General features: G+C 43.4%; 1 protein-coding gene across 4 annotated transcripts in view; it reads left to right on the top strand.

Annotated features, from left to right (window-relative positions):
- The window catches only part of LOC122944525 (Grid2 interacting protein), a 70,939-nt gene that overhangs the window by 33,854 nt on the left and 18,394 nt on the right, over positions 1 to 18,691 (top strand). For 2 of the 4 annotated variants that reach the window (XM_044302907.1, XM_044302910.1), the window contains 13 exons: positions 5,621 to 5,872; positions 6,538 to 6,623; positions 6,766 to 6,835; positions 8,872 to 8,966; positions 9,295 to 9,475; positions 12,153 to 12,301; positions 13,388 to 13,507; positions 14,643 to 14,743; positions 15,505 to 15,610; positions 15,693 to 15,982; positions 16,385 to 16,819; positions 17,255 to 17,342; positions 17,663 to 17,740. In XM_044302907.1, coding sequence (XP_044158842.1) covers positions 5,621 to 5,872; positions 6,538 to 6,623; positions 6,766 to 6,835; positions 8,872 to 8,966; positions 9,295 to 9,475; positions 12,153 to 12,301; positions 13,388 to 13,507; positions 14,643 to 14,743; positions 15,505 to 15,610; positions 15,693 to 15,982; positions 16,385 to 16,819; positions 17,255 to 17,342; positions 17,663 to 17,740 — 2,051 coding nt within the window. The remainder of the gene's footprint in view (positions 1 to 5,620; positions 5,873 to 6,537; positions 6,624 to 6,765; positions 6,836 to 8,871; positions 8,967 to 9,294; positions 9,476 to 12,152; positions 12,302 to 13,387; positions 13,508 to 14,642; positions 14,744 to 15,504; positions 15,611 to 15,692; positions 15,983 to 16,384; positions 16,820 to 17,254; positions 17,343 to 17,662; positions 17,741 to 18,691) is intronic. The other 2 variants (XM_044302908.1, XM_044302909.1) reach the window with 2 other exon arrangements.

Raw genomic sequence — 18,691 nt, 5'->3', positions numbered from 1 at the left:
ACATGGACCTGTGCCGACTCTCTGCTCCACTGTATAGGGTGTGTGCATGAAGCCTCATACATGCTCTAAACTCATACTCACACTTACGTTCACTCTAGCGCATACACATACCCACCTTCATACTCCTCACAGTCACTGTTATACTCGCACTCACTCATACAGTCACAGTTGTATATACTGTACATTCATACTCTTAAACTCATGCCCATACGCATCCTCACTGTTATTCTTACTCATACGCTCACAATCACACTTGTACATATGTTCATACTCACTCTTATTCTTACAGTTGCACTCATGCCCTGTATATATCTCATCCAATTGTACATTAATCTATGACGCTGTAACACAGAATTGTACTCATACTAAGGCTTATGCAAGCTCACACTCGTACACACAGTCTGGTACAGGATGCATAATTGTATACTCACACTCGTACACACAGTCTGGTACAGGATGCATAATTGTATACTCACACTCGTACACATACAGCCATACATGTTCATATTCAATCTCACACTCTTACCCTGATACATATACAATTGTATATTAATAGTTATTCCATGTGATGCTCACACTTATACAAAACCACTCATATAGTCAAACTTACTCAAGCACGCACTCATACTCACGCTATACAATAGTCTGATACTCACACTTGTATTCACAATCACTGTTATACTCACTCATAATCACACTTGATCTTGTACTTATACCCTACACTCTTGAGACACTCGCAAATCTTTTACGGTATGTACTTATATCAATGCTGATACACACCCATCCACACTCAGTTATTTACCCTCAATCATACTCACACACTTATAGTCTGATATTTAAACTTGTGTTATACTAGCACTCATTCATACGCTAACAATCCCAGTTGTACTTGCAATGTATGCTCACTCATACACTCGGAAATCATCCGTGTACTTATATTCATGCTCACACTCATTGTTATCTCAGTCATACTGATACTCACACTTGTATTCATAGTCACTGCTATACTCGCCCATACTATTATAATCACACTTAAACTTGTACTTCATATATATTTCATATTTATATACTCATATGTCTATTCACTGTTATACTCTCTCATACACTCGCAAATCATCCGCGTACTTATATTCATGCTCATAGACAGATTCACACTCCCTTATCTCAGTCCTACTGATACTCACACTTGTATTTATAGTCACTGCTTTACTCACTCATACTCTCATACTCACACTTGAACTTATACTGAACCTATACTCATATGCTTACTCATGGTTATACCCTCTCATACACTCACAAATCATCCGTGTACTTATATTCATGCTCATACACACGTATTCACATTGACTAGGATTCTTACACTCATCTGCTCACACTCATACTCACATACTCTTTTTCCTAATGCTGCTCCTTGCCTGTAACTGTTAAAACAAGCTCTTGTCCCCTGAGCTTTACAGACACAACTGTTCACAAAGTACTAGTGGCGGGGGTGCTTTATATACTGGGTGACAACCAGCCGTGGTGGAGCTTGTCACAGGCATGTACATTCACTTTGTTGTGCTGTTACAATCCTCCTTCCTCACCCTTCTCTGCTGCTCTGCCTGGGTGTGTCAGTCTCCACTGCAGTTCTCGCATTTTGTTCATGGATCGGGATGAACAGAATAATAAGTCCCTCTCAAGTACTTCATACTGTGGTGCGTTGCGTGCACTTTGCCATCTTTCTATTTCCTGAGAGAATTACCTTTAGTTTTTGATGCTCCCGTACACTTATCAGTAATTACAGGATAATCAGGCTCCTAAATGAACGAGGCTTTTAAAAACTGGAGGTAATAGACGCAAATGTCAGCTCAACCTCCATTTAAGCCATTAACCCGGTGCTGCTTTAATTCATTTATCTCGCCAGCTCTTGTCTTATTGAACGGAGCATCTACTCGCATGAAGTGATAAAAGGTGTGTGTGGGGGGGGGGGGTTAATATTTTTACAAATATGACACTGGAGCGCACTCACTTGGCTGTATTTATTCTTATTTTTTATTCTTATTATTCTTATAATTATTATAATTATTATTTTTTATTATTATTATAATTATTTTTTTATTATTTATTATTATTATTATAATTATTATTATTATTTCCTATACTTTTGTTAAAAATGTATGGATGCATCAAGGAAAATATATTATCCATGCGGATGGGCTGCATTGGGTATGGCGGCACACAGCATGCCTACAGCCCCATGCAGAGGAGCCATATGGACTGTGTGTATAGTGTCCCCTTACAGCACTGTATTACAGAAGCAATGCTGTAACCTCCGTAGAATATTTTATGACGTCAGAGACGTATGGAGGTTCAATATGACGTCATAGACTTCTATGGGTGCGTGAAACTTTGATTAGAGGTCTAATTGGGCTGTATGGGGTTTGGCTTTGTTCACACTTGAACTAAAATTCTCCATCACAAGCCACAATATGGAAGCATTCTCCTCTACAATCATAGCTTCTAGGATCAGCATCCTCCGGCACGCCAGCTGTTCTGAAACTACAACTCCCAATCCTCCTTTCACTTTTTCGAGAGTTACAAGAACAGCCGAATTTCGGGAGTTGTAGTTTCACAGCAGCTGGAGTGACGAAGGTTGCTGATCCCTGTTCTAGGGGAAAACACGATGTTATATGGCAGTGCATGGACTATGCAATGATAATGCGCTGCCCTACAGGGTCCTTGGTTATCCACTATCTGGAGGGTTCTGACTGCCGGTGGTCCCACCGTTGGGACCTCCCACTGATCCCAAGAACCAAGCTATTTGCATCCCTCGTTTGAATGGAGCATCAGTCGAACATGCGCACTCCCACTCTGCATGTACTCCGCTACGTCCATCAGTCTCATAGGCTTTGAATGGAGTGGTAGCGCACTGATGGCACTCTCCCCCCGGTCAAGGGACAAACTGCTCCATTGAAATGGGAGACACGGGACGCTCATTTTGGGAAAGGTGCGGGTCCCATCAGTGGGAATACCATTGATCAGACACCTATCACTTGTAGGTAGGTGATAGGTGTCAAATTGGGAACAACTCTTTCTTCCTTATATCTAAAATATATGTTAGGTGCTAAATATAATATTCTACCACCAGTATAGTTCTGTAAAAATTCACAGCAGCTGCACATGTAGCCTTTATGGTAGGTATACCCTTGGTGGTAAGTGACTCCACATTTAACCCAATAGAAATATATGTCCAATCAGCAGGTGTGCAGCTATAGACAGGTAAATGGATCCGTCAATTAGCGCTGAGTGTGTTTAATGAGGACTTAACGATTAGTGTAGGACGCCAAGTGCACCCTGGGATAGTCACGTCATCAGCCGTGTCCCCGATGAGACTAATGCCATAGTAAGGAGCGAATGATTAAGACATCGAGGCCCGGATCGCTTCCTGTTTTGTTTGGTAAAGCAAATTTGAGGTTGCGTTAAACGACAAGATGTCAAGAACAAATCACAAGACGCGGTGCGCTTTGTACTTTGTGTGAACCTTGCAGTATGACGGGGAGAGGGGAGAATCTGTATCCTTTGATCTGAAAATACCAAGGTGGCAGACGCAGGAGATGCTGCCCGGGCTGAGTGATGGCGTGTGCATGCTTGCAAGCCGGCTTTTATCTCGTTGCTGGGATAATTATACGATGAGACTCGCTCTGCCAAATCTTCTGAGAGTTCCTTCTGCTCCCCGTTGAAATGTCAGCACGGCTGCTGGGAGGAGGGAGAAATAAGATGCAAAATAAATTAAATGTTTGGGAATGAAAGGGTGGGACGGAGATGATAGGAATAGCTGTCATGTGTCCTGCTGAGACGGAGGACAAAAAGACAAGAAGGAAGAGAACCATGTTTCCAAATAGTAACTCATTCTCTATCTTTGTGGATTATGAGATCCCAGAAGGACGTGATGGGTGGTTTGGAAGTGGAAGAAGGGGGTAAGAGTGGTGACCGACTGGTGGGATTCTGTGGTAGACTGGCTAGTTGATTGGGTGAAAGGAATCGCCTAGTTAGAAGGGGCATGATGAATGTAGTAAATTGATTTTGTGGGTAATTGTTTATTGGTTGTGTAGAATACTTGGATAGGTGAGATGGATGTTAGTGTGGAAGTGATCTTGGTTGGGTTCAGGAAAGTGGAAAAGAAAGACTAGATTGGTTCATGGATAGGACAAGTGGACAAATTGGATGCATTGGAGAAGAAGAAAGTAGATTGGATGGAGAAGAAGGGGAAAGGATTGTGACCAACTGGTAGGTTGGTGGTAGACTGGCTTCTGGATTTGGTGAAAGTTGTCACTGTTTTGGAAATGGCATGAGGAAAGCAGATTTGTTTTATGGTGAGGAGGAAAATTGTACATTCGTTGAAAGTGAACAAAGACATGATAGGTGAGTTGGGTTGTGGGAACTATGTGATGGAAGTGATTGAGTATATTGGTTTGATGGATGGAAGGAGTGAAAAATTGGTTAGTCACGGTGATTGAAGGACAGTAAGATGGTGGAAATAAGTGATAGACTGGTTGCATGAGGGCTGAAGAAAGTAGTAGATTGTCTGGTAGACTATTTGGATTTATGGACTTGGTGAAAGTTATCATTTGTGAAAGTAGTGTGGCGGAGTCATAGGCTGATTTCATGGGCGATGGTACATTTTTATGAATGGAGGGACATCAAAGGTTGGATGGATGCTGGGATGGAAGTGATCACTTGGTAGACTCAGATGTGAGAGAAGTGGTTATTTTTTGGAATAGAGAAAACAAGAAGTGCTCTGGATACATGGGATAAAGAGAGATTGAAAGGGGAGAAGTGTTGGTGGTCGACTGTTTGTGGACTTAGTGAATTCTGTCACTTTTTTGATAATGGCATGAGGGAAGTAGTGGAATGGTTTCTTGGAGAAATGTGAAATGGTACATCAGTTGAATAAGAAGAAGGAGATAGTAGCTCAGTTCAGTTGTAAAGGAAGTGGTTGAGTAGTGGAAGAGGGAAAGTTATATTGGTTTGATGGATGGTAGAAGTGGTAGACTGGTTGGATGATGGTGACTAAAGAGAAGGTAAGATGGGAGAAGTGAGGGACTGAGAAGTGAGTAGACTGAATGCATGAGAGGTGTAGAAAGTAGTAGATTGGCTGGGGGAGAAGGGGGTTAGAGATGTGACCAACTGATTAGTTGGTGGTAGATTGTTTGGCTGGTGGACTTAGTGGAAATGGCTTGAGAGAAGTAGTAGATTGGTTTCATGAGGAAGAGGGAGATTATAAAGGGAAATATTGCATTGGTCTGATAGTTGAGAGAAGTGGTAGATGATTAAGATGTGGATGAGTGAAGAGATGCATGGGAGATGAAGAAAGTTTTAGGTTCACTAGGGGAAAAAGAGATGTGACTAGATGGTGGGATGGAAGCAGACTATTAGGTTGGTGGATTTTGTAGATTGGTTGAACAAGGGATGAAGAGAAAGTACTAGTTGATTGGAAAGGGGGTAAAGGAGGAAGGAGATTGGTTGGATGAGGGAAGTGGTAGAATAGGGAATAGTGAAGGCAGTCATGGATTAGATGTGGATTAAGGAAGTAGTAGATGATCCCATCATCTCCCTACTTCACTAACTCTTATCTTGGCAGAATATTCATCCCCAGGAAGCATCGGCAACGCTTTGACCATGTGGTGTCCCAGAGTCTCATCAGCAAGATCTGCCGGTCCAGAAGTGAGCGCAGTAATCGTCTGAGGAGGAGTCGTAGTGAAGATCACCATGAAAGGTTGCTGGTGTCTACAAGGGCAGCTCCTATGCCCCACTGCCAGGACGATGTGGGCAGGGGATTGAAGAAGAGCAGTTCTCTTGTTGCTGGCAATGTGGGCACTGGAAAGCCACACAGGTAAATGTAATACCTTAAAGAGGTTGTGCAAGAATAGGCTCAGGGTATTTGGCAACCCTCCCCCCACCCTCCTCTTCACTTGGTCAAATCTGTAAAGGAAAGATTACCTACCTGCTTCCCGGCATCGGCTTCCCGCTCGTTCTCCCCCAGGCCTACGTTGCTCCTCTGGGCTCCCTTGATGTCAACATCCGGAGGTGACTGGCTCCCCTTACGTCATGACAAATTGTCACGTGGCCCAGCCAAGTGGGTGGGTTTGCCAAAGCACCCCCTATTCTTTCACCACCCCTTTAAAGGGTGTTTACACTTTTACAACCATTTTTTTTGTTATTGCTCCAATAAGGCAACATTACAAGTAGTCTTGAATCTAATCAGGCTACCGTTTTGGGTATACAGCTCCTGTTCAGACTTGTATATCTTCATGGTTACAGACTACAAACAAACCCTGTGTGTAGTCTGACTTTCACTCTGCCCCCTCTCCTTACAGATGGAAGAGAGTGACATGACTGAAGGATCAGACTAGACAGAGGGATTGTTTGTGGTCTGTAACCATGGAGACACATAGATCTGTAAAGGAGCTGCATGCACATGACAGTAGGATATTTTTAATCAAAGCTACTTCGTTTTAAAAAATTTTTTTTTTCTTTTCTCTCCTAATACCTTGGCAGGACGGTACGGGTGTGTAAGGGAAGTAGCAGCTTTGGGTTCACATTACGGGGTAATGCTCCAGTATGGATTGAGTCCATTCTCTCAGGTACCGTTCTTCAGCATTGCTATATCTTAAGTGCACAGTAAAATATTATTCTAAACGATACCAGCCAAAACTAAATAGATTTTCCTTCCGTATAATGTGTTAGACATGTTAGTGTCAGAATATGATGACTTATCTCTTCCAGGCAGCCCTGCAGAGGTGGCAGGACTCCAGCCTGGAGACAGAATATTATTCTTGAACGGCTTGGACATGAGGTGAGGATCTTGGCGTGTCTACCCTGTCACAACGATGACAGATACGGCTCTTCTGCCTCTGATACATTGGGCTCAATGACAAAGAAGGAAATCGGGCAACTTAGTGGATCGACCTGTAATAAAGAATGGATGATGACTTACCTGACCGCTCCTGCGTAGCCCTCCCAGTAGGGCTCTTTTTTCCCGTCTACAGTGGTGACAAGACGTCAAGGGTTTTTCAAGGCTTTAATACTGATGACCTATCCTCAGGGGGGTCCAACACCGATCATCTGTTTGGGAAGGCACAGGCGCTTCTGTGAGCGCCATGGCCTTCTCTGTGCTCACCAAGCACAGCGCCGTACATAGTATAGTGGTTGTGCTTGGTATTGCAGCTCAGCCCTATTCACTTCTATGGGACTCAGCTGCTCCTAGGCCACGTGGCCAATTAACCTGTCATCACTGGCCTAGGGAAAGCTGAGAGGAGGCCACGGTGCTACCGCGAGCTCCGGTGCCTTCAAAACAGCTGATCGGCGGGGGACCCTGGTGTCGGAGTACCACCGATCAGATACTGATGACCTATCCAGAAGATGGGTCATCAGTATAAAAGTATCGGAAAACCCCTTTAAGGCCTCTTGCAGATGAACGTAAGGGCTCCGTGCCCGTGCTGCGGTCCGCAATGCACGGGCGCAGACCCTGGGCCAGCCGCATGCGGATGGCAAAAAGATAGGACAAGTTCTATCTTTTTACGGAACGGAACACCACAGAAGCACTCTGTAGTGCTTCCGAAGGGTTCCGTTCCGTGCTTCCATTCTGCACCGTTCCACATCTCCGGATTTGTGGACCCATTCAAGTCAATGGGTCCGCATCCGTGATACGGAATGCACAGGGAACAGCGCCCATGTATTGTGGGTTCGCAATACGGCAACGGGACACCTATGTTCGTCTGCAATAGGCCTAATAATGAGCTTCTGTGTGCTGGAAAAATAATTGTAAGCGGTATTCTGACCATAATAGTCGGGGGTCCCATCACTGCAACAATGGTCCCGTGACATTAGAAGCCATAAATGCCTATGGTCAGAATACCCCTTTAATCTGGCATCAAATGGACTTGCTGAATTATCCGATCATCTAGGAAGTAAAGGAAGGTGTATAAGAAATTCACTTGTAATGGTAGAGAAATGCAAAATCAAATCTGCAACCAAGACCTTCTATTTATCGGAGGAATTTCCTAATTTCTCTCCTATTCAGTTTTCCAGGATTGTGAAATTTCATATTGATCTGACGTCCATATTCTTTGCAAAGGAAGAGAAAGTCCTGAATGATAAGACTTTCCAGGTTATTAGATGTTGGACCCTAGGAAGTTTGCTGCATGTTAATATTAAGGGGGGAATTTATCAAAATTGGGGTAAAGGAAAACCCATTGAAACCAATCAGATTCCACCTTTCATTTTCCAAAGGAGTTCTGGAAAATGAAAGGTGGAATCTGATTGGTTACTATTGTCAACTAAGCCAGTTTTCCTTTACACCAGTTTTGATATATCTGCCCCATAATGAGGCATTCAGTGCCTTGTGCCTCAGTAGCATCTTAGATTAGAGTTATAACACATGCTGTCCTGGCCCAAATAAATCCTCTATCCTTTTCTATCATTCTGCTTAGTACTTCACGTATTAGAGCACCAGTTCATCCCCAGGAGCTGCTGTTCCTATTATACTCGGGGACAAGAATTCGCAAACGCTGTCGGACATTTTATATATATGGAGAACTGTCTTCTGAACTCTCCTATCTTTGCTATATGCCTGCAGTGTAGTTTGTATAGTCTCATAGTACCGACATAAGGATGTCCACGTGACAGCCCAATGCAGATGTTTTCTTACATTTTGTACTGTTTTTCACTTTGTTTTTTATTTCTTGTGTTCTTTTCTCTCCCCTTACTTTTCATTTGTTTGCGATCATCTTGTTGATGAAGTTTGGCGGTATTTTTGGTGGTCTTTAATTTTTTTATCACGGATGGCAGTAGATGACCCGCTCCACTTTTTCCTTCTATTTTCACTTTTAGGAACTGCTGCCATGAGAAGGTGGTCTGCATGCTGCAAGGCAGTGGCGCCATGCCCACCTTAGTAGTGGAAGAGGGCAGCGTGACGTACTGCACAGGTGAGATGCTACGACGTGCATCCGTGAAAATATTCACATGCAAGGAGATTTGTATCAGAAATACATGTGTTATTATAACAGGCATTAACCTCCTTAAAGTGAAACTCCAGGAAAAAAGTGATCTTATAGATGAGCACATGCAAGGCTGCAGTTTATATCTCCAAGTATCGGCATGATAAAAGGTGTGCTGCCATCTTGTGCCCAACATATGTTACTGCAAGGTCATGAATTTCTGGAACCCTGTTAAAAGACAGATTTTCCAATAACAATGTTTGGTAATTTTCCTTCTAATGTTAACTTCATTCGTTTTTCATCTCCTGCATTACAGATTCAGACTCTGATACTACTCTCCCATCATCCGCTCTCACTTCCCTTCAGTGGGTAGCAGAAATTCTTCCCTCAAACATTCGTATACAAGGAAGGAGTTTTAGCCAACAACTGGAACATCTACTCACCCCTACAGAGCGATACACAGTGTGTAAAGCGCTAGAGAGCTTTTTTCAGCACAGGTATATAAAGAAAATAACTACTATAATACTGCCATCTACGTACACGAATATAACTACTATAATACTGCTCCTATGTACTAGAATATAACTACTATAATACTGCTCCTATGTACAAGAATATAACTACTATAATACTGCCTCCTATGTAAAGGAATATAACTACTATAATACTGCTCCTATGTACAAGAATATAACTACTATAATACTGCTCCTATGTACAAGAATATAACTACTATAATACTGCTCCTATGTACAAGAATATAAACTACTATAATACTGCCTCCTCTGTACAAGAATATACCTACTATAATACTGCTGCTATGTACAAGAATATAACTACTATAATACTGCTCCTATGTACAAGAATATAACTACTATAATACTGCCCCCTATGTACAAGAATATAACTACTATAATACTGCTCCCTATGTACAAGAATATAACTACTATAATACTGCTCCTATGTACAAGAATATAACTACTATAATACTGTTCCTATGTACAAGAATATATAACTACTATAATACTGCTCCTATGTACAAGAATATAACTACTATAATACTGCCTCCTATGTACAAGGATATAACTACTATAATACTGCCCCCTATGTACAAGAATATAACTACTATAATACTGCTCCTATGTACAAGAATATAACTACTATAATACTGCCTCCTATGTACAAGAATATAACTACTATAATACTGCTCCTATGTACAGGAATATAACTACTATAATACTGCTCCTATGTACAAGAATATAACTACTATAATACTGTTCCTATGTACAAGAATATATAACTACTATAATACTGCTCCTATGTACAAGAATATAACTACTATAATACTGCCTCCTATGTACAAGGATATAACTACTATAATACTGCCCCCTATGTACAAGAATATAACTACTATAATACTGCTCCTATGTACAAGAATATAACTACTATAATACTGCCTCCTATGTACAAGAATATAACTACTATAATACTGCTCCTATGTACAGGAATATAACTACTATAATACTGCTCCTATGTACAAGAATATAACTACTATAATACTGTTCCTATGTACAAGAATATATAACTACTATAATACTGCTCCTATGTACAAGAATATAACTACTATAATACTGCCTCCTATGTACAAGGATATAACTACTATAATACTGCTCCTATGTACAAGAATATAACTACTATAATACTGCCTCCTATGTACAAGAATATAACTACTATAATACTGCTCCTATGTACAAGAATATAGCTACTATAATACTGCTGTCTAACCCTCCTGTTAATAATGTGTGTATTGCTTCTTGTGCTTTTGTTATGTTGCTTCTTGTGCTAAAATAGAAATCCAGTTTTCCCCATCAATCTGCCCTCAATTCCCTATATTGAAAAGGTGCGAACAGAATGTTTGAAATATTTAATTTATTGAAAAGGTAAAAGTAAAATCTTGCACTGACATAAGTATTCAGACCCTTTACTCAGTACTTAGTTGAAGCCCCTTTGGCAGTGATTCCAACCTCCAGTCTTCTTGGGATTGAGGCCAGAAGGTTTGCCCCTGGATTTGGGGATTTTCTGACATTTTTCCTCTACAGATGCTCTTGAGCTCTGTCAGGTTGAATGGAGACGTTGGTGGACAGCCATTTTCAGGTCTCTCCAGAGATCTTCCATTAGTTCAGGGCTCTGGCTGTTGTCCCTCAGCCTCTCCTGTGTTGTCTTCGCTATGTAGGGTCATTGTCTTGTTGGAAGGTGAACCTTCGGCCCAGTCTGAGAGCCAGAACTCAGGATCAGGGTTCCATTAAGAATATCTCCATATGGCTTCCATGTGTCTTTTACTGAGGAGAGGCTTCTTTCTGGCCAATCTGCCATAAAGCCCAGATTGGTGGAGGCTGCAGTGATGGTTGACCTTCTGGAACATTCTCCCATCTGCACACAGGACACATTTGGAGCTGAGCCAGAGTGACCATTGGGTCCTTGGTCACCTTTCTTACCAAGATCCTTCTCCCCTTATTACTTAGTTTGGTGGGGCGGTAGCTCTAGAAAGACTCCTGATTGTCCCAAACTTCTTCAATTTAAGAATTATGGAGGCCACTGTTCTTGAGAACTTTCAGTGCAGCAGAAATGTTTTTGTCCCCTTCTCCAGATCTGTGCCTCCACACCGTCCTGTCTACAGGCAGTTCTTTCCTCCTCATGGCTTGGTTTTTGCTCTGATATGCATTGTCAACCATGAGACCTTATATAGACCGGGCTGCGTCTTTTCCAAATCATGTCCAATCACCTGAATTTACCACAAGTGATTCCAATCAAGGTGCAGAAACATCTCAAAGTGTCAGAGCAAAGGGTCTGAAAATTTATGTCCAAGCCAACCTTTGGAAAAATTGAAAATTAGCTAAAATTTCTAACATTCTGTGTTCACTCGACTCATTATCAAGTATGGAGAGCAGATTGATGGGGAAACTTGAGTTTTTTTTATTTATTTTAGCACAAGGAGCAACATAACAAAATGTGAGAAAGTGAAAGGGTCTGAAGACTTTCTGAACGCACTGTATTGTAGACATTCATAGATAGTTCTTCTCCCTCCTATGGTCTGATACATGATAAGGTCACATCTGAGGACACGCTGTGACAGCTGCTCCATCTGTGACCTCCATTGTGATCTCTTTGTGTCCTCAGGAACATTGACACTCTCATCGTGGATATATATCCGGTCCTCGACACTCCGGCCAAACAGATCATCTGGCAATTCATCTTCCAGCTGATGACATATGAGGAGCAGGAGCACTGCCAGCACAAGATCGCCCGTTTCCTGGGGTTCAAGGCAGGTCAGAGAGCTCTGTAACCGAGTGCTCACCTCCTCATGTCCATCTCCTATCACCTCCCACCACCATGGTGACCTCTACAATGACAGTACCACTGTGGGCTGTTGTGTCATAGCTGCCCTGAGATTTTACCATATACAGATTCAGGGGTGGACGCAGGATAACCTTCATTGACCACCACTGGTCAGCACACTTGGTTGGAGGAGATGGGCCCTTCATATGGATTAAGGGGTTACTATCGATATATTGTATAGTGCTAGTTCTAAGCGGGTATACCGAATCCCACAATGCACCCAAGAGCTGCGCTGTGTTCTGTCAGTCCCATAGACTTGCACTGGCGTGGCGGGCTTCATGCTTGACCACCACTCTGCAGTGAGGACCTCCATTCCACTGATTATGGGGGGACCCCCAGTGATCAGACATTTATCACCCCTCCTCTGAACAGCCCCTTTAAATGGAGCCATGCCATGTTCTGGCCTCTCCACTGGGGGGTGCACTAGAGCAGAGTCAATGATAACAATTCTAATTATTATGAAGGTGAATTCTTGAGGTTTAATGTTTTTTTTTTTGTTTTTGTTTTTTTTTTAAATATATATTACTATACGGCTTGAAGCAAGGAAAATTCTTGAACACATCGAATACGGATTTATGAGATTAATCGCTCAGCGTGCTCTCGGGCTGTCCCCTTTATTATTACAATGACAACATCTGTTCCCCCGACTCCCATCGTCTCCATCGTCCGCTCCTGCTGTCACCATAGCAACCGTATTTTCTTCCCTTAAATCCAGTTATTCGGAGGGGCCGGGTCACATGACCGCGCTATAAGTTCACCCTCTCCGTAATGCGGTTTATACAGGACTCCTCTGGTGATGACTATAATGCGCAGCCATGTAAATTAAGCTTTTAATTCCTTGATCTGCTCCAGCAAAATCCCCGTTCGGTTAGGTATTATAACTCTCAACATGCCGCTCGCCCTGGTTGAATTACGCCCCAGCCCTGATATGTGACGCTGCCATAAAACTAATAATGGCGTCCATTTTTAGATGATCCTTTTTGCTCAAATATTATCTTTTGCTCTTTTCTATGCAGCTGGCATGGACGCCGATATTGGGGTCCCGCATCGAGGGTCTCTCCATGGACAGGCAATGTACCAGGGGAGCATACGGGCACCACCCGCGGAGGAAGGGAAGATGGGTGACTATAATTCACGTATTAACACTTTATATGCCTTAGCTATTATTCAGTTATGTGCTTTTAGGAAAAAAAAAAAAAGGGGGGCGTTCCTTTTGGAGGATACCACACGTGCCATGTGAACAAACTCAGCTCTGCTACATCTACATACCTCCTAAATGTATAAAGTACAAACAGTGACGTGTATTCTGTATAAAGTTGTATTTTACCGGTCAGAGCTATGAAAATAAAGTAATTTAAAGCGAGTCACCTCCGAAATCGGTTTCAAAGTAAACATACCGCCATGTAGGGTAGGTGCCCCAAAATATAATCAGACCTTTCCTGTGCAAATTCAATACTCCGAGCCTGAGAAATGCTTCTTTTTATTCTTATGCAAATAAGCAGTTTGGTGCACCATGGGCGGGGCCTCTCAGCTTTAGTGCACCGCCGCTTCCCTTGTAACGCCGCCAGACCTCCCCCCTTAGTTTGAATGACAGTCCCCGACAGCCACTGTGATAAATCTGGTAAGGCATCCAATACAGATACCTATTTCCCCTCCCCAAAAAGGTTTAGAAAAAGGGCGTGGCCTTTGCCTTTTGCTCCTCCCACTGCCTTGTCCACAGTGTAGACAGAGCAAGGCTAAGCCATGGTCTCTAAACTCCACCTCCTCCATAGTTGCCAACTGTCCCAAATTTTCTGGGACTGTCAAATTCGGCAAATTCGCGCAGTCCCAGGCCGAAAATGGGTGGGGCTAACTCAACCTCCATAAGTGGGTGTTTCCAGGTGGATCTAGGATGTTCTTCAGGGGTGGGGCTTATATGCCCCGATTTTACCAACTGAGATGTTGGTAAGTATGTCCTTCCTATATCTAAGCCATCGTCTCTAAACTCCACCTCTTCCATAGTTACCAACTGTCCCAAATTTTCTGGGACTGTCAAATTCGCGCAGTCCCAGGCCGAAAATGGGTGGGGCTAACTCAAACTCCATAAGTGGGTGGATCTGGGATGTTCCTCAGGGGTGGGGCTTATATGCCCTGATTTTACCAACTGAGATGTTGGTAAGTATGTCCTTCCTATATCTGAAAACAGAAAGGCCCCCCCCCTTTCTAAATTTGCAGTTCCTTTAAGAGAGCTCATGGGCTCATGTAATAACGTAGTGTATTTCTCTCACACAGTTGCCCAGTGTGACCCAATGGAAGTTACTCCCCGTCTGACGTCAGGAGAGAGACAAGCGGGAGACGGGACGTCGTTACCCGAAACGCCGAACCCCAAAATGGTCTGCACTACTGTCTTATGTGAATTGCGTCTGTACATTGCGTGTTAGGGGTCAGCAGGTTTCTGTGGACCGCGGTTACATAGCTGGTGTATCACTGATAGGATTAAATAACTTTGTTCAGTGGAAAGATTTTACATGTCATCAGAAGCTGTCAGTAGTGCAGCCTCAGGCTTTGGGCCTGTAACTTCCACCCTTTATATCTCAGCACAGGAGTAAGAGATTAATAACCGGTTTTCAGAATATTATTGCACATGAGAGGACTTTTTATACCTGACTTCTAGTAGGTCACCTTTAAAATATATTCACTGCCTGCAGTGGAGGTAGCCATTTTTGTAGAATACTAATTAGCAATTCATAAGGCAATCGCATAACGTTCTGCGTCTGTTGATGTGTTGTCTGAATAAACCCTTAAAAAGTCCCTGCCTGTTTTACTACATTCTGGAGTTGATTTCCTGTGTTTTCTGGTACCTCTGTTATTACCCCTAGAAATGTATGACTGAGTTGACAACTGGGAGCTACCATTCCTTTGGTCAATTGGCTTGTCTGTGTCCAGTCCGACAGTGGGTGGTATTAGACTGTGTAGGAATATACACCCTCTTTTGACAAGGGGGATGGTAACACCCAGTTGGTCATACATTTCCAGGAGGAATAACAGAGGGATCAGCACAGCTGTTATTGTATGGAGCATACACCTTCATATACCCTCGTCCTTATACTGACACTTTCTTCTTTTTGCCTCTTTCTCCCTCCTCCGTGTTTAGATGTCGGCCGTTTATGCGGAATTAGAGAACCGCTTCATTAATAATATGCCGGGTAAACTGAGCAGCTTGAGATCCCGCGGGTCGTGTAACCTCTACCACACCACAGGTACTACTACTGCAATCCTCCTGAGACTTTCTACTTGTCTCTTCCGTTTTAGCTCATGTAATTGGATGCCTTCTGTACCCAGGAGAGCGCAAGCTGGTGCAAGGTGGTCACTGGCAAAATTCTGCGCCCCCTTCTGACCCGTGCCCTCCACGCCCACCCAGTGCCCCGTCGCCCAGCAGCTCCGAGTCAAATCCTTATGTCAGCCTGGATGGAAGTTTACCACCGTCGCCAACTCACAGAAAGATCTTCACCTTCTCTCGACCAAGCCGCTCCCGAGACACTGACCGATTCTTGGATGTGCTGAGCCGGCAGCTGGGACAGAACTTGGCCATCACCGATCAGTTTCTTACTCCTGAGAATGACTACGAAGAGGTAAGGGACTTGAATGAGTGTTAATCCTGAGCTGCCTGCTTCATGAATAGAATGCCAGGACTGCAGTAAAATGCGGAACTTGTGGATGAGCAGGAAATTAGGGGATGTAACTATAATAATAGGCAATTAGACCCTTAAAGGAAAATTTTGGGCAAAAATGATAAAGGGGGTTATCCCTAGAGTGGGGTATGATACAGGAAGTCCAAAAAATCCTTGTGTGCTCTGCCCCCTCAGGCCTTGTACTAGGCAGAACACATTGTGTCAGTTTTATCTGGAGTGTTCCTTTAAGAAAGCTAGGTGACAACTCCTATTGGCACAGCAATGACGACTACTAGGGGTTGTCACTCAGCGACTCAGAGGCATAAAGGGCGGGCACAATTTACTTGCCCTTTTTTTCACTAGACTTTTTTGCAGATGAGCTTTCAAGATGACCACCTGAGCTGTGCCCCACGCGCAGTGAGCACGACCAGCGAGTCAGCGGGCAGCAGTGAAGATGGCAGCTCGCTCACCTATTCCTCAGTATCCGACCACATCCCCCCACCCCCACACAGCCCCCCTCCTCCACCGCCTCCGCAGAATCCAAGAGGGGAGCAAGCCCGCAAAAAGGAAATATCCAAAACAGCGCCCCCTTCCTTTCCTCGAGGTGTGGGGGGTTGTATTCAACCACCTTTACCTCCAGCTCCCCCTCCTCTCCCCATACCCCCTGTTCCTCCGGCACCACCTCTAGAGCCCCTGGCACATCGTGGCATGCACCGGCGCAGCGAGTCCAGCCACATGAGCGTGAAGAGACTACGGTGGGAACAGGTGGAAAACTCCGAAGGGACGATATGGGGGCAGGTAAGTCGTCTGCTTTGGACTTCCAACCATGGTCCCAGTGCTGTAAGGCAGCAGTGCTACCCGCCGGCCTTATTGTTCAGGGGGCGTAGCTATAGTTGTGGCAATGGTTGCCATTGTATTGCGCCCTAAGGGGGGCCCAAAATGTAATTTTAGGATCCATAAAGAACATCTCTCATTCTGGAGGACCAGGAAAGTCTGTGCATTACATGGACAGTCCATTGGTTTTAAAAGGCATCATGCAATACTTAATTTTCCCTGTAGAGGCGCTGCAGGGAAACTGAACATTTGCTACTAGGTCCCTCCACAGATTGCAACTGATTGTTAGGGGGCTCAGCAGCAGGACACAGTGGGGGACTTCTTCTAGCAAAAAAGGTGGTCTATGGTGGATTCAACGCCTACTCCTCAAACCCAATGACTTTTCCAATCTTTCTGCAGTTAGGGGAAGATTCAGACTATGAAAAACTTAGCGACATGGTGAAGTACCTGGACCTGGAGCTGCACTTCGGTACCCAGAAATCAGCACGTAAGCAGAGAATGGACCATTATGTGTCATCATAACCCCCAATATGTACCAGCCAGATTCATATAATAAAAAAAAATGTGTCTCCATGGATACAGACTACAAACAATTCCATGTGTAGTCTGATTTCTTGACTTCATGCTAATATACATTCGGTAAGAAGAAGATGGATGGAAGGAAGTATGACTGTAGGATCAGACTACACAAGGTTTGTTTGTAGTCTGTAACCATGGAGACACATCTGCATACACAAAATAGTAGGAGATTTGAAATCAAGACTAATGCAAGACATGGACGTAACTGTTGATATTTCTTTCTTACAGTCCTCCCAGTGATGCCAGAATCCATGAAAAACAAAGGTGCTGTTCAAATTTTGTCTCACAAAAAGGCCTACAACACAGGTATGACAATATGTCAGCTCCCTGGAATATTGCAGAATAACACATGTGGGGGAGGGGAGAAACCTGTATTATACTCTAGAGCTGCATTCAGAGTTCTGCAGACTTCACCTCTTAAACCTGCCAGGTTTGCTGGTCCAGGGTCTGCACAGAGATTCTTTTGCTAGTTTGCATTTTAGGAACAGTCATACTAACTTCATACATGTACAGTAATTATAGTAATATGATCGAGGGGAAACAAACATTACATGAGCTTAGCTAAGTGGACTGTTTCCAGTGACAACAAGCAGAATAGTGAGTGCAGCTCTGGAGTGTAATACAGGATGTAACTCAGGATCAGTACAGGATAAGTAATGTAATGCATGTACACAGTGACTCCACCAGCAGAATAGTGAGTGCAGCTCTGGAGTATAATACAGGATGTAACTCAGGATCAGTACAGGATAAGTAATGTAATGTATGTACACAGTGACTGCACCAGCAGAATAGTGAGTGCAGCTCTGGAGTATAATACAGGAAGTAACTCAGGATCAGTACAGGATAAGTAATGTAATGCGTGTACACAGTGACTGCACCAGCAGAATAGTGAGTGCAGCTCTGGAGTATAATACAGGATGTAACTCATGATCAGTACAGGATAAGTAATGTAATGTATGTACACAGTGACTCCACCAGCAGAATAGTGAGTGCAGCTCTGGAGTATAATACAGGATGTAACTCAGGATCAGTACAGGATAAGTAATGTAATGTATGTACACAGTGACTGCACCAGCAGAATAGTGAGTGCAGCTCTGGAGTATAATACAGGAAGTAACTCAGGATCAGTACAGGATAAGTAATGTAATGCGTGTACACAGTGACTGCACCAGCAGAATAGTGAGTGCAGCTCTGGAGTATAATACAGGATGTAACTCAGGATCAGTACAGGATAAGTAATGTAATGTATGTACACAG

Source organism: Bufo gargarizans, chromosome 8, assembly GCF_014858855.1.
Source record: "Bufo gargarizans isolate SCDJY-AF-19 chromosome 8, ASM1485885v1, whole genome shotgun sequence".
NCBI lineage: Eukaryota > Metazoa > Chordata > Amphibia > Anura > Bufonidae > Bufo > Bufo gargarizans.
This window is presented reverse-complemented; position numbering and strand designations above follow the sequence as displayed.